The 15651-nt window shown below is 34.8% G+C and overlaps 2 protein-coding genes across 2 annotated transcripts in view; one reads left to right on the plus strand and one right to left on the minus strand.

Moving 5' to 3' along the window:
• Positions 1 to 15651, plus strand: part of LOC113391780 (aldo-keto reductase AKR2E4-like) — a 168458-nt gene that overhangs the window by 21195 nt on the left and 131612 nt on the right. The window lies entirely within an intron of this gene.
• Positions 264 to 12575, minus strand: LOC113391885 (uncharacterized). Its single transcript, XM_064219553.1, has 14 exons — positions 12472 to 12575; positions 11354 to 11435; positions 10609 to 10746; positions 10352 to 10384; positions 10045 to 10166; positions 9282 to 9366; positions 8592 to 8693; positions 8073 to 8207; positions 7321 to 7471; positions 6525 to 6681; positions 6174 to 6254; positions 5405 to 5435; positions 5250 to 5314; positions 264 to 4170 (listed from the first exon to the last, which is right to left on the minus strand). The coding sequence occupies exons 3-14, from the start codon at positions 10715 to 10717 to the stop codon at positions 295 to 297; spliced, it is 4947 nt and encodes a 1648-aa protein (XP_064075623.1). The 5' UTR covers positions 10718 to 10746; positions 11354 to 11435; positions 12472 to 12575; the 3' UTR covers positions 264 to 294.

Genomic DNA, 15651 nt, shown 5'->3' on the forward strand with positions numbered 1-15651 from the left:
ATTGACGCTTAAATTTTACGGGGTCACGTGAAACTAATGAACTTATGGAGGTGAGACTGACCAGTATAAAATGTTTTTTTAACCTACAAGAATGTCAGCAACTTTGCTACTCGTATAGGTAACTTGTATTATAATTGTGAGGTCGTTAATAAAATACTTTCAAACCTAACAACGGATGACTTTGGCCACGGTATCAATAGGAATTACAACTAAATTGAAATTGAATAAGCTATTAAAACAAAAGTATAAATCAATAGAAATCATAGTTGGAACAATTTATTACAGAAATATGTTTCATAACATAAAGTAGGGATAAGGGTAAAATATCGGTAGACACGAAGGCAGGCGATCGAAATCTTCACAAGGATAGTTTTGCATTTTTTGTCTATGTTTCAGGTATCGCTCAATACAGTTGCAAGGAATTTTATCTTCTTCGTTAGAATTATAAGTAAATCTTTGAGCATCTTTTTCTAGGTTTGGTACTCTTCTGTCATTCGGAACTTGGGCAGTATTAGAATTTTTTGCATGTCGAAAAAGTGATTTCATCATTTTACTATCAACAGTATCAGGTTCGGTCGCAACATTTTTTGTTTTATAGTCGGTTTGGGACACTTTTGAAGATTTAAGGAGAAATTGATCTTTTTCGTCATTAGTAGTTTGATTTTTCATTTCTTCTGTGGAAATATCTCTTGGGTAAGATATATAGCCATTTCTCTGTCGATAAGGACTTGTACCATTCAAGCTTCGAGATGTTGTCGGATAATTATTTTTGTACATATTCTCGTGGTTATCTTCATTTACTCCAGGGTCAGCATTAGGATCTTTGCCATATGACCTATCATCTTGTCTTATGGCTTGGATTTCATGTGGAATAACATTATGTGATTCTTGATAAGATTTTGAAGTACTGGCTGGTACGTTTCCGTCCATTGCTTCGATATGAGTCTCATTAGATAATTGTAGTTTTCTATTCTCCTGTATTGTGGGAGGGATATATGAAGAATCAATGTATGGAGGCAGTGTATGCATAGTTTTGTTTTCTGTTTGTGTACCAACATCGGGTACAGTTTTTTGTAGAGTATGCCACTGTTCATTAGACGTTTCTTTGAATGACGAACTTGAGGGTCTTTCTTCTTCAAATAATCTATAACTTGGCGGTTCTTTGATGACAACTCTTGGTGATTTTGGTAGCTTTGTAAAACTAGAGCAGCAAGGACTCTGATTTTTATCATATTTTGTTTTATTTTTTAATCTATTTAACAGTTCATCTACCATGAAGTTTATGTTTAAACTTTCTCCTTCTTCCAATGGTGCTTTTTCGAGAAATCTTGACACTTCATTTCTTAATTCTATTTCAGAGGAATCCATGTCATTGTTATTCTCGATTTCTTTTATCTTTTTAGCTAAATTATCTCTCTGTTTCCTTCTTTGATATTGTTCAGTGTAATCGTTATTTGAAACAATTGGCAAATCACCATACCATTGTTCTATTTCAATACCTAAGAGAACGTCGTCAGCCTCTTGTGTTATTGTTTTTTCACTCGGAAGAGGAACTTTATTTAAAAGATTCATTATATCATTTTCATAACTATCTAAATCAATGTCCTTTAATTCTTTGGCATGATTTTTCACTAAGTCATTAACAAAATCTTTAACTTCATTTATCAATTTTTTTCTATAAACGGTCGATATCACTTTGTCCTCATTTTTGAATTTTGTTAATAGAAGATAGCTTTCAACTAATTTTGTTATTTGCATATGCTCATGCAATTCTGTGGGATTTCCGTCTCGATGATCAGTTATGCCTCGTTTTCGTAAATTAGTTACAACATTTTGAATTAATTTATTCTTATATGATGCTTCTTCGTTTTCTTTTATTTGATTATTCGTGGAAATAGTTTTTTCAATAAGTTTTACCTTTAGCAAATGTCTTTTTGATTTTAAATCTGAAGACTGAGGTAAGCAATCCAATAAATCATCTATAGCATCATCAAGGAGATCTTCATACAGAAATTGATTGTAGTACGTGGAAGGATCACAATTTAGTTTGGATATTACTTTCCATAAGCCATTATATATGCCTAATCTCGCTTTCTCCAATATAACCTCTTCCTTTTGATTGGTTGCTGCCATTGGTATTTCTTGGACCCAATCCTTAATGAATTGATCGTACTCTGCCTCAAGTTGGTCGTTATTTTTAATATCAAGAGTTGAACTCAAAACTTTATTTTGATTCGGGCAGCTCCGTTCACAAGTAGTATTTTTTAAATTGTGAGAGCACTGGGGCTTAGATTTAACTTCGTTATTTTTATTTGTTTTTTGTTCAGTGTTGTTTAATGCTATATTAATTATTTGTGCATTGCCTTGTTTTTTATAATACGGTGCATAAGTGCTGCCAATTTTTGATTTTATTTTTGAGAAATCTTCATAATTTTGATTACTTTTAGAATCCCACAGTACATTATCACAGCGCAAAGCATTTTGATCAATATTACAAGTTGTGGCTATAGAAACTATATTTTTTGGTGGAACTATGTTTAATTCTACAGATTTGTCGGGTATAATTTTAGTATCATTTAATTGTTTAGAAAATATATAATCGTCTTGTAGTCTAGATATCATAGGAACAGGAATGTTCTTAATTCGTTTAATTAAATCAGGTACATGCTCTACAGCTTCTAAACTATCTTGAACTGTGAGCTTTTTAATCCATTTGAAAACTTGATACTTAAATAGCTCAAGTTCAGCTTCATCAGAAACTTTGTGATATGGATTAAGTTCTAGGTATTTACGCCTTTCAACTATTTCTTCAGCTAGCTCGTTTATTAAAGCTTGTCTCGACTCTTTATCTTGAGTTTGAGGTGTTTCTAAGTCACTTACCCATTCATTTATATGTTGACATATCTTATTTGTAAAATGTTTTAAATTTGTATCAATATCGTCGTTAGGACTATTCGTTATCGTAAGATCAGGGACTGTGGCAACTGATCTTTTGCTACATACATTTGGTGATACGATTAGTGTTTCTGATCTAACTTTGTGGTGAATCGTACCGTTTGTAAATGTTTCCTTGAAGTATTTAATTAAAATATTTGCAAAATTATACGATTTCTGTTCAGATAAACCATATTTATGAAGGAATTGTGCAATATCTGTTTTAACGAATTCTATATTACCATTAGTTATTGCCTCCGTAGATGTTATAAATATATCTAATAATTCGTCTTGTATCTCTTTGATTAGTGATTTTTGTAACTTTAAACCAAATCTCTGTAAAAATAATGTAGTATATTTTGATACGAAAGCTTCTACGTCTTTTTCTGTCGGTGTCTGGACACTTTTTAACAAAGAATGATTTACATCTCTTCCTTTTCTGTTTCCGTCAATGTCCCATCTTCGACGACCAACACATGTAACTTTATGTATTAAAATTTCCGCTAATGAATTCAGGGTTGCTGCTTTATTTCTTTTAACATCGAGGTGAATAAGTTTCAACCTGTCTAATATATCAGCTTTAAGTTTTTCTTTTCTGATTTGTTCTGGTGGAACAGTAGCGATTCGTTTTAAATAATTAAATAAATCATGTTGTATATATTTCTTTTCCTTCTCAATATCGAATTTATCTTTAAACTTTAAAGGTACAAGTTTCATCCAGGCCTTTAATATCTTATTTAAGTCATCTTCATAATATATTTTACTATCAGTGGGGCTCGAATAAAATATTTTAGCGAAGGATTGACGATATTCGTCTACTGCACATTCTCTCTTTACAGGTATACCAACGTGAAAAATTTGATTTTCAAAATTTTTAATGAATTCTACGAAAATTTCACTAGGCTTACTTTTGCTATGAAACTTGCGATACGACCTAGATTTTAAGGCGTTCTGTTTGGAAACGCCTGCATTTCTATACTTCATCAATTCAATGATTTGTAGTTTTTCTTCGGAACGGCTGCGTATCCTATCCCTTCTTTTATGTTTTTTATGAAAACTAAACTCAACATTATCAGACAAAGTTTGAACATTCGTATCAACGAGCTTCAATTTCGTCTCCATAAATTGTGCTCTTGGATTTAAAAGCTGCTCTTCAAAAACATTGGCTGTATCTTCGTTTCTCTCATCTAAACTTTGTTTAGTTTCCGATAAAGTTGGTGTAGGAGGTACCGCGACCTGCAAAATATATTTAAAATTTGAATCGTGACATAAGCTATATCTTAGTTTTGTTGTGTTCCTGTTTGAAAGGTGATTGGACCAGTTTAACTACAGGTACAAGGGACATAACACTAAGTTTTCAAGGTCGTTGACGCATCGGCGATGAAAGGACTGGTTAATATTTCCTACAGCGCCAATGTCTATGGGCAGCGGTGACTTAGCATCAAATACAATTTCAGATTATGAATTATTTAAGTAATATACTCTACTGAGTAAAGTGTTACCTGAGTGACGTGATAAACACTAAAGTGATGATGATTAAACTAAGACTGCCTAACAGAGCAATAAAAGAGTATGATATAAAAGAGATCGAAATCTTATTTATTTATATATTTATAGTCTGTACTCATATTTTTTGTTTGTTCATTTATCATGAAACTATTTCATTTCATCACAAATATAATTATCTCTATGTTTTATTTAATCATGGTAGTGATACTAAATGATTTATTTATGAATTACCAATATAAAAAGCAAATGTTGGCTGTCTGCATTTAACGCCGCGTCAAAACAGACTCAATATTATTTCTTATTAATTACAATAAAATTATAAAAGGAAGCGAACGGACAAATAAATTTAAAAGTCTCTTTCTCTCATATTTTAAAACCAAAACAGACATTAATATGACTGATCTTCTTTAGATTGTAGTATATTGTAAAACGTAATTCTTAAATGTCAGTTCAAAAAGTTTGTAAGTTCTTTCGATGGTTCTTTTCAGGTCCGAAGTGTTACTTTCCGAACTTGTTGTATTTGTTTGACGATTAAATCAGTCACTATCGTGACTATATATCTATTGGCACTTAGAAATATTAACCATTCCTTATATCGTCCATGCGTCAAAAATTGCAGGAGTTAAGATGTTATGTCTGTAGTGCTCTGCACCTGCTCTACTCTACTCTAGCTCTCTCTCTCTTCAAACCCGACCACGACGAAACTAAGTATTGCTGTTTGGTAGAATATTTTATTAGTGGGACCTAGTATCTACCACCATGATTTAGAATAAAAACACATTATTGAAAAGGTAAATAACACTCACAGTTCTCTGAGAAGGTGCGATCCTCGGAGTAGTCATAATTTCTCTTGTTATCATCTGAACGGCCGCTGAAAAAAGTGTAATTTTCGAATTTTAGCTGTCTTCATTAACAGTAATTATTCAGATTGTTATCTAAAAAGTTAACATTATTTAATTACCTTGTATTTCCATATTCACTGTTTCGGTACTCTGTAAAAGAGATATTTTTAATTTACTTAAAAATCACTTTAAGTGAATATGGAAAAACATTTCTCGTTTATTTATTTATTTATTTAACAAATTAATTTACAATAACGATTATATCCACCTGACCGAAGCTACGGCGTCCAACCTCAAAGAGAGATCAGCCAACTGAGCAGCTTTGTGTAAGCCCGTCTTGGTAGGTACCACTCACACATCAGAAATTCTACCGCCATACAGCGGTACTCAATATTGTTCTGTTCCGGTTTGTAGGGTAAGTAAGCCAGTGTAACTACAGGCACAAAGGACATAACATCTTAGCTCCCAAGATTGATGGTGTGATGTAAGGAATGCTTATTATTTCTTACAACATCAATGTTTATGGGCGGTGGTGACCATTTACCTATTACATAAAACATAGGGCACAAGTGTGCGTACAAACACAGATGCACACACACAAGCACTCTCTATTTCCTAAATCTCATAATCCGATGGGACGGATAACCCTCATCGGAAATAGCTCAAGTGGTATGAACAAGGGTTAAGGCTTGGAACACTTTACCAGTGGTAGCCTTACCAACAGGCTGATGACGCTTAAGCTTAGAGCGGCAGATTTGATTTTCATACGGTTTTCACCAATGGCTAAAGCTTAAGCATATTATTATTAACGGCTTAAGCTAAAAATCTCTTGTGTAAATTGCATAAAATATGACCGGCCGCTCGTTGTGAAATGGTTTCGGCACTAACCCATTGCTGTTCACCTCTCCGATGTTCATTCGAAGAGTTCGATCTTTCTCTTGGATTTAATCTTTCCGGCCTATCGTTAGCCTGAAAAAACGAAAACGTTAAAAGAAAATTTTAATTTCTTAATAAGATTAAAATATTGATCTGATTATAGAAACGAATACCTTTCCTCTAGGGTCAGGATTAATTGACTTTACGGAGTCTTATTTGTGCCTAAATCTTCCTCTAATAAAATTTAACGTATCAAGCGCACAGGGTAAGTACTTACACATAGTTCAACCTTCTGTTCTTCCGTTGTTTGGCGAAATTATTGGAAATAATATAGAAAATAATTCTTGGAGTAGTCCGAAATACCTGAGCTGATAAACTTCGAATGCCGTCCCTCACATTCCTCGACACATCCCTGAGGTATCTGACGTCGTTCGTCTTGCAGTATGTTGGTTTTCTCCAGGTTTCCTTTGCTCTTTCATCATATGGATCTTGTTTAAAGACTTCACGCGATTCTTCAAATCTAAAAATATAAGTAAAATTTACTTGGTGGAAGGGCTTTGTGCAACTCTGTCTGGATAGGTACCACGTCCTCATCAGATATTCTACCACTATAAGGCGTTAGTATTGTTAAGCTACGTTAATACGTGAGTGAGCCAGTGTAATTACATTCCAGTTCACAAGGTTGCTAGCGCAACGTAGGAAGGGGTGGTTAATTTTTCTTACGATGCAAATATCTATGGGCGTAAGTGATCACATACTTCAATCTCTGCTACACTGCTTATCTATTTAAAATTAAAAACAAACAGATAGTTTGCTAGTGTTCATTGAAAAACTGACAAGAGAGTATCATTTAATTAAAGGGCATTTAATTAAATGCACCTTAAATTAAAGCACACATTGATTTAGTTAGAAAAGTACTACTAAATTTTCATGTGTTTGTGCTGTGTTTAAAATGTATCTCATGCTCGGCAGTGGATTTCATCCATGTGATTTATTTCTGTCAGGTATGACATCGTGAGGAAACCTGCACCTGCGGAGTGAAATATTGCAACAAATATAACACCCCGTAATAATGGAATTGGATCCAAACCTGTTCAAAAGGAGAGGAGGTATGGGACATTTACATTTGTAAATTTACGTAATTAAAACATAACTTAACCTTGTAGGTCTGATGGTAACTTCAGGCAGGTAGCCTCTCTTAGACCTCTCTCCGCTGGTGATTCTAGATTTTGCGTTAACACAGAATGTCTGGTTAGACATATTTGTGTCTGGGTTGCAAGACGGCGGCGCATATCTGTTTTCCCTGTTTGCTGGACGATAGAAAATTATCAATTATAAATATCTATGCTCATAAATGAGATGTTATTTTTTTTGTAATGTCTACTGAAAAACCTCCTAATATACCAGAATATGCTGCACTTTCGGAGAGGGTTTTAGTATATAATTTTAATTATTATTAACAAGAGCCATTTCTTATTAAAATTTACTAGAATCATTCATAAACATAATATGACCTTGGAAAATCCCGACTCATAACGCTCATTGAATCGAGGAAAAAAAGCAATTCTTCTTATTGCCAGATCTCAGCGTTATCTAGTAATTATCTAAATATACAATACAAGTATTTTTTCGTTTTATTATTAAACCACCGAGTAAGATTCACTCCATTAGTGATTTCTGCTTCAAGATACGAGTGCTTTCAAGGTTCAATTGTAAAATCAAAATTTTTGCACCATTTTAATGTTTTTTAAGATTTCATCGCATTAAAACAAATTATGAAAAATACAGGATTGATTTTCATTATAGGTATATCCTTACAATTCAAGATAGTACCTATACACACTATCTTGAATCCGTGAACTAACACGAGTATAATAATAATAAAAATATTGGTAAGAACCAACAACTAACAACTCTTAGTCTGAGTGAAATTAATAAGTCTCTCGACGATCTCCGAGGAGCGATCTTGGCAGATGTTCGGGTACTTTCGGAGGGATGTTGCGAACGAGTCTGGCTGCAGCGAGGGTCTGGGGCTGCAGACGGAACCTGTGGATGGAAGCATTATCAATGTGAGAATACCTGAGCATGAGATCTGAGATGGCTCAAAGGTTAGAACGCGTGCATCTTAACTGATGAATTTTCATGTGCTTATTTTGTATTTATAATTCATATTGCGCACGGCGTTGAAGGAAAACATCGTGGAAAAACCAGCATACGTCTAATTTCAATAATATTCTGCCATATACATATGTATCCACCAACCCGCACTAAATCGTGCGTGGAAGAAGCTCCACACCTACTCCTCAGAAGGGAGAGAAGACTAAACCCAGCAGGACATTTACAAACTCTAACCTGTATCAAATTGGTGATAATTATCACCAAATATCTGAGTCAGAACTGAACTACTGGCATTATTAGTTTGATTGATACCTCTGTCTGGCCAGCACATGGCGCCTCTGAACTCATTACTCTTAATTGGGTAACAATAATTTTCACCGCTTCCTTGACCTCCCACTATGAAGTTCCCATGACCTTTAATAAAATAATTTCACAATATAATTAATTATGTTCATAATAAAATAATCACAAAACTCATACTTACTATGAAGCGCTCTTAGTAAAGAATCTATTCACTCACGAAGGCGCGCCCCTCCACGCTAAATGACCAGCGTGCTTTAGTGTTAATGTCTCTCGTACTTACAATACATCTTAGTGTGCGTGTGATAATGTAAGCAATACGGCAGCAAAAACAAATACATAGTTGATTATATTTTTTCATGCACGGCGATAAAATTTAACGCGGAGTTGCGTCTTTGTGTGTAAACAGATCTATAAAATCCGACCGAAGAGGAAATATGTAATACAAAGCCTTTACTTAGTTGTATTGAGAATAGTAAAAAAAAAACAACAGTATAGGTATACAGCGTAGGTTGCGACAAGATCGGCAAAGGGGTAAGATCGCATCGATGGAATTTCGAGCTGTTTCGCTCACATTTTATACGTTGTTTTCCGGTCAAAAGAAGCAGTTTTATTAGCTCGTATTGCCTGAAGATCAAAATCACCAAAATATGCTCCATAATCAGAGTAAGCTCTTTAAACTACGAGAAACAGCTGATTTACCAGGATACGTCGTATCGGCTCTCTGTGGAGGAAACTCCGTCACTTGCTCCGGCGGGGAAGTCGGTGTCGAATGACAATGCATCAGCTGCGAAAAGGTTTAGGTAATAAGTGTAAGAAATAATATACGCCCTATTACAAATATATACAACGCGATACCGGTAGATGGCACTAATTAAAAAGTTCACGTCTCTGAATGACGCAGACAACCAGCTAAATTATTGGGTCTTATTGTTGATGCTAGGTAGCTTACTTTTAAGCCCCCGTTAATAATATACTGCGGTTAATAATAAAAATTGGATCATTTTCTACTATGGAGCCGAGATGGCCCAGTGGTTAGAACGGATGTACGCGTTCCTTAACCGATGATTTCGGGTTCAAACCCAGGCAGGCACCACTGAATTTTCATGTGCTTAATTTGTGTTTATAATTCATCTCGTGCTCGGCGGTGAAGGAACACATCGCGAGGAAACCTGCATGTGTCTAATTTCAACGAAATTCTGCCACATGTATATTCCACCAACCCGCATTGGAGGTTGTTCTCCTCAAAGGGAGAGGCCTTAGCCCAGTAGTGGGAAATTAACAGGCTGCTAATGTAATGTAATGATCGCCATTTTAAGTTTATCTAGAATCAGTAATCACCATTTTGTATGATGATGATTGTCTTTTGTTAAGATTTATGTGTTCAACTCAACAACTTCAATCGTTGTTTATTATTGTTAGCACTCAATATTCATACACAACAAATCGTGATCATGGAAGGTACCTTATACGTGCTCGTATACCGCCCATCCGTCGCTTGCACGCTGCTTTCTCGCCGCGCGACATTGTTAACGCACTGCGACGCCGTTGTTTGCCTGATATTAGTCGCTTGAGCCGGATGCGTATCTAAAGACCAAAGACGAATACATCACATATTAAACCACTAAAAATCAGTAAGTATTGTTGCAATCAATTTTGAAGGGTCGTGAGGAATGGGAAAGATTATGTTATTTTCCATGGTTGGTGGCGCGTTGCCGATGTAAGGGTTTGTTAATATTTCTTACAAGGAATAAATGTTTATTGGCACTTACGTCCACTTATGGGCCATTGACCGGACTGCATACCTGTGTCAAATAATATGTATGTATTTATTTAAACTAAAATATTATTGATAGTCAAAAGGCTTTTAGTATGGGCTCTAGCACTGCTTATAGATAATATCTCTTCTATTAAGATCAACGACCAAGAACATCAATACGGATGAGCAGCAGCTCTTCAAAAATAGTTAGATAATGGTACCCATAATAAGAGATATTCTTTAAATTATAATTAAAATAATAGAACTTACTATTATTCTCAGGGAGCAATGTAAACTGTCGTCCAGAGTCGAGCAACGTAACAGCGAGTCCTGAACCCCGTAGCCCGCGCACTACTGCCACCATACCCTCACCTTCCATGGTTACCAAGAGTTAGGTAGGGGGATATGCTAAAATTAATTATAATTCCCTATTTATTCGATTTTTTTGGAATTACATGACTACAACTTGACACCCTTGAAATATTTCTAAATATACCTTCAATTTATAATTACACTGACATAGTTTGCTTATTGGTTTTAAGACTACAAACATTATACGTTAAAGGGTACGCATGCTAGTCAATTGTATCCGAGTTTGAAGAAACGCTTCCTACGGAGGCAATTGATGACCTTGATGACGGGTTTAAAGGAGCTACAAGACCAATATACAGATATGTTAATTAAGCCAAGATAGATAGTCCAGTTGCTAGAACACATGAGTCTTTAACGAATGTTGCAGGTTTCAACCCGGGCATTGGGCAGGCACCGCTGAATTTTAATTTAGTTAAATGGATTGATGTAATTAAATATTTTTTTTATAACTTTCAAATGTATCACGTTTTCCGCGGCAAAGGAAAACATCGGGACAAAACCTGCAAATGTCAGGTGAAAAACTGTTATCCGCATTCAGACAAACCTGTGGTATACCTTCAAGCCATTCAAAAGATTGAATGTAATCAACGCGGTAAGACTTGTAAGGTTGTTACTTTTATGTAATAATTAAGCAAGCACTAACAGTCATTTTAAGCATACGACACGAAGAATAGCACAGGTCAAGCCGATAGCAACCTCTCCAATTTTCCTGGTTGTGCAAAGACCTGTGGATAAGACAAAGGCGTGTTTTTTTAAGAGCCGAGATGGCACAGTGGTTAGAACGCGTGCATCTTAACCGATGATTTCGGGTTCAAACCCAGGCAGGCACCACTGAATTTTCATGTGCTTAATTTGTGTTTATAAGTCATCTCGTGCTCGGCGGTGAAGGAAAACATCGTGAGGAAACCTGCATGTGTCTAATTTCAAGGAAATTCTGCCACATGTGTATTCCACCAACCCGCATTGGAGCAGCGTGGTGGAATATGCTCCATACCTTCTCCTCAACGGGAGAGGAGGCCTTAGCCCAGCAGTGGGAAATTTACAGGCTGATTATGTGTTTTTTTTAAATTGTAATAATTAAAATATTTTAATGATTGTCTAACATAAGCACTATAATATTTTGTATTCAGTTGATATTATGTCACAATATAGCGAAATACTTTTTAAGACAAGTATAAGACTGCTGTCAGATATAAACAGTGGTATGATAAGGAAATTAGGCAATAACTTTATTGGTCGTGCCTAGGTTTCATCGAGACCAGGTAAACTTGCCACAAAACAAAGATATAAGTGTGAGCTATGACAATAACACGACCTCGATAGCCGCAAAATCAAAATATGCCCTCATTGTAGATGGATACTAATGTAGATTATTTTCCAATTATTTAGTTGCATAGGTAATTAAATACAATTGAATTATAACGTATCCTGATGGAAATCAACGAATACTAACTCCACGCTTTCTTATCATTTATATAATATTTTATTGTACTCGACGTTATTACGTTACAGATATGATACCTGAGCCTAACAAGGCTGAACATTATGGGCACTCAAGGATCAGCTATAGGAGCCAGAAAATTTGGGCCATTCCTAGTCGATTGAGTGCGATGACCTCGCGTCTTGGATTCAATTAGTTATGGAATAATAGCTATTTGAAAACCCGCTGTAAATACTTTATCGTCGCAGCATTCACGAAAGGGCGCATGTGGACCTTTATTAATATGTACTTAGTTTATTTATAAGATAGAGAATACTTACATGTCCCGAAAGAAAATTATTAAATTAAAAAGACAAATAATTTTATTAAAACGAAAATTTAGGATTTTGGCATCGTCGCTGTCCTTCAAATTCTAATATGACGTAATGTATAATTGTTCTTCTGTCGTTATTTCTTTTAAATTCAAGTCTCCGTTCTAAATATGGCCAGGTTTAGAAATAAATAATGATTCCTTGGACGCGTTTCGTTCACGCGAGCGTAAGTTACGATTGCCGTGTTCTTCCTCAAAATGTACCTAAGATCAGTGATGATTGTCAAATGGGTCATCTGATAGTAAATAGTCACCACCACCATTGGCGCTGCAAGAAATATTAACCATCCCTTACATCGCCAATGCGCCACTGACCTAGTCGTTTAGGTCTCTAAATGGAATTTTAGTAGTAATATATTGTAAGCATTACTGTAAATTATCTTAAGTATTTTGATGTTTACGTAGGTTGTAAGTAAAATATTTAGACATATGTTGCTCTCAGTTCAATCGAAAAATAAATAATTTTATTTCTAATTTTATGGTATCTCATTGGTTTAATTAATTATTATTAATTATATAATAGTTAAAAAAAAGTATTTTAATTCACATCTCTAATCATTGATTCTGTTTAATTTAAAATTTTAATACATATTGTGCAATGTGATAGAGCGTGGTGCGACTAGCTGTAAGTAGAAGAACACTTGCCGAGATCATTTTTAAATGTATTTTTTTTTTAATTTTATTCAGATGATATTGTCTCTACTGTTGGTCGTCCATTTGGAAATAAAATAAAATTAAAGTTGTACAGATGTTACATATTGATGACTCTGTTACAAATTTTCGACTGTTTGGGCAGTCTTCAGTCGGGTCGGATCCTTGGAAGAAGTAAGGTCTTTCAAAGTTTAACAGACATATAAAAAATTGTGGAAAATACGTTAATAAAAATCAAAACTGCTTTTATTTCACTACCGACTAAAAATACATAAAAACAATGTCAGAAGGCCCAATCATTATGCACTGAAGTCATTCTAGATTAATAAAGAAGAAATCAATCTGTCAAATAAGAATGACAAATCATGATGAAATGGTCTAAATAACCTTTAAAAAAAATCGAAATCGTAAAATTGCACAAATGTACGAACGTCTTCTTGAAATGTGTGATAGTTTAAATAACATAAATATCAAATGAAAAAATTAAAGGTCTGTATTGTTATAAATACAATTAATGGATTAATAAATGTTATTATTCTAAAACAACTGAGTGGATTTAATTACGTGATTATAATCAGGGCCCGATCTACCATATGGCTTTTTGGGCTTCAGCCCAGGGCCCCGTGGATCAAGGGTCCAGCTAAGTCAAGTCAAAGTCAAAAATAGATGATAATGCGAAAGAATTACCTAATTTTATTAAATTAAACAGATCGTATGGTTTGCAGCCCTGCCCTGGCAACTATTGAAAAAGTTAATTTTGGTTTAATCCTTAAACTTATTCTGAATCAATTCGAAATCCATGTTCATTAGCTATACTGTTAGCCAATGTCTGTTTGCTTGTTTGTCTGTTGTTGAGCCCTAAAACGCGAGCGAATCAGCGAGCGAAAGCTAGTATTTAATAATAAAGCATTACGCTTACTTATTGATAGTCACATCATCGTACGTTCATCTCTTGAAAATTGATACTAGTTTTCTTATATATATATATATATATATATATATATATACATTTTGACGTATTATACTTATCTAAAACGTAATCAGTGTTGTTTGCAAAATTGATTTTATTAAAAATATATTTTTATTAAAGATACAGGCGGAAAAGAGTCTAGAAGATAAAGTGATCAACCGGTAGTCAACATATGTAACATATGGAGAATATGCGCAGTATTAAAGACAGAATTCAATCTTGTATTGTAAGTCATGGCAATATTAGTAAAATACAGAATAAACAACGTTATAATGAACGATACCAATTCAATTGAGCCGTCCTGTAGACTGACTGTGTACAATAATCATCAAAATAGGTCCAAATAATAAAACGGCTAATCGAAGCAAAGAAACTAAAATAAAACTTTATTATAATATTTATATCATCATCATATTATCAGCCATTCGCAATCCACTGCTAGTCCCAAAGTGCGCAAAAAATGCCGGTTCTCCTCCTTTCGCATCCAGACGGGTGCCATCACCTTCTTCAGGTCATCGGGCCACCTGGCTGAACCTACGCTGCGTTTGCCAATCCGCAGTCTCCACTGAGTAGGAGGAGGACGAATCGTCTGCTCCAATAGTCATCGGTCCTTCGACATACATAACCAGCCAGTGGTAGTGCCACTTCAGTGCTAATCATGCAAACTTTGTCAGTAACTTCGGTTCTGCCCGGAAAATATCATTTTAGATTTTATTCTTCAAAGATACTCAGAGCAAAACTCGCTTCATAGCACGCTGAACAACCATGAATTTAGAGACTAGTCCCGCAGTTAATGTACACGTTTTGGCACCCTATATCGTGGCAGGTAAGATACATTGGTTGAAAACTAGGGTTTAAGGCTTAGGGAGGATGAACTCTTACTCTAACTTACTCTAACTAGAGTGGCTGGATTGCCATCTATCTTGAGCTTGACTTGACTCTTGTGACTCCGTCATCGTGTTTATTTAGAAAATTGTTAATTTTTGCAGTCGTGTGGCGAAAATCGATGTTCATTTATAAGGGAGCGTCTAGATAATCATATGACGTCCCATCACTACTCTTTGAAGCGATCACTCAGTAATCAGCAGATCACGCCACATCGGGAATGGGTAAGACATACCAGTTGTGAAAAACGTCAATTAATTTATTATTACGAAGAATACGATAAATCTAGATATGTAGTCAGAGGATCATATTTACCCGCAGCTAAATATGATCGACGCTTATACTAAAGGACAAATATACCAAATAAAATTGTTTGGGCTTCGTTTGCTCACAAGTAACACTAAAATTTCACCTTAATTCGTTGAGGATAAACAGGCAAAACATTTTTATTTTTTATTTATTAATAGAAGATAGTGATTTTTAACAGCTAAACCATGTCTTCAAATATCTGTCAACTTGAATTACCAATTCTGAAATACTGAGTTTGTTCAAATAATATTTATGATTTTCAGCCCGAAATTATATACATATCAAGAATGATATCAGCTTTAAAATTAAATGAAC

This window comes from Vanessa tameamea, chromosome 28, assembly GCF_037043105.1.
Source record: "Vanessa tameamea isolate UH-Manoa-2023 chromosome 28, ilVanTame1 primary haplotype, whole genome shotgun sequence".
In the NCBI taxonomy this organism is placed as follows: domain Eukaryota; kingdom Metazoa; phylum Arthropoda; class Insecta; order Lepidoptera; family Nymphalidae; genus Vanessa; species Vanessa tameamea.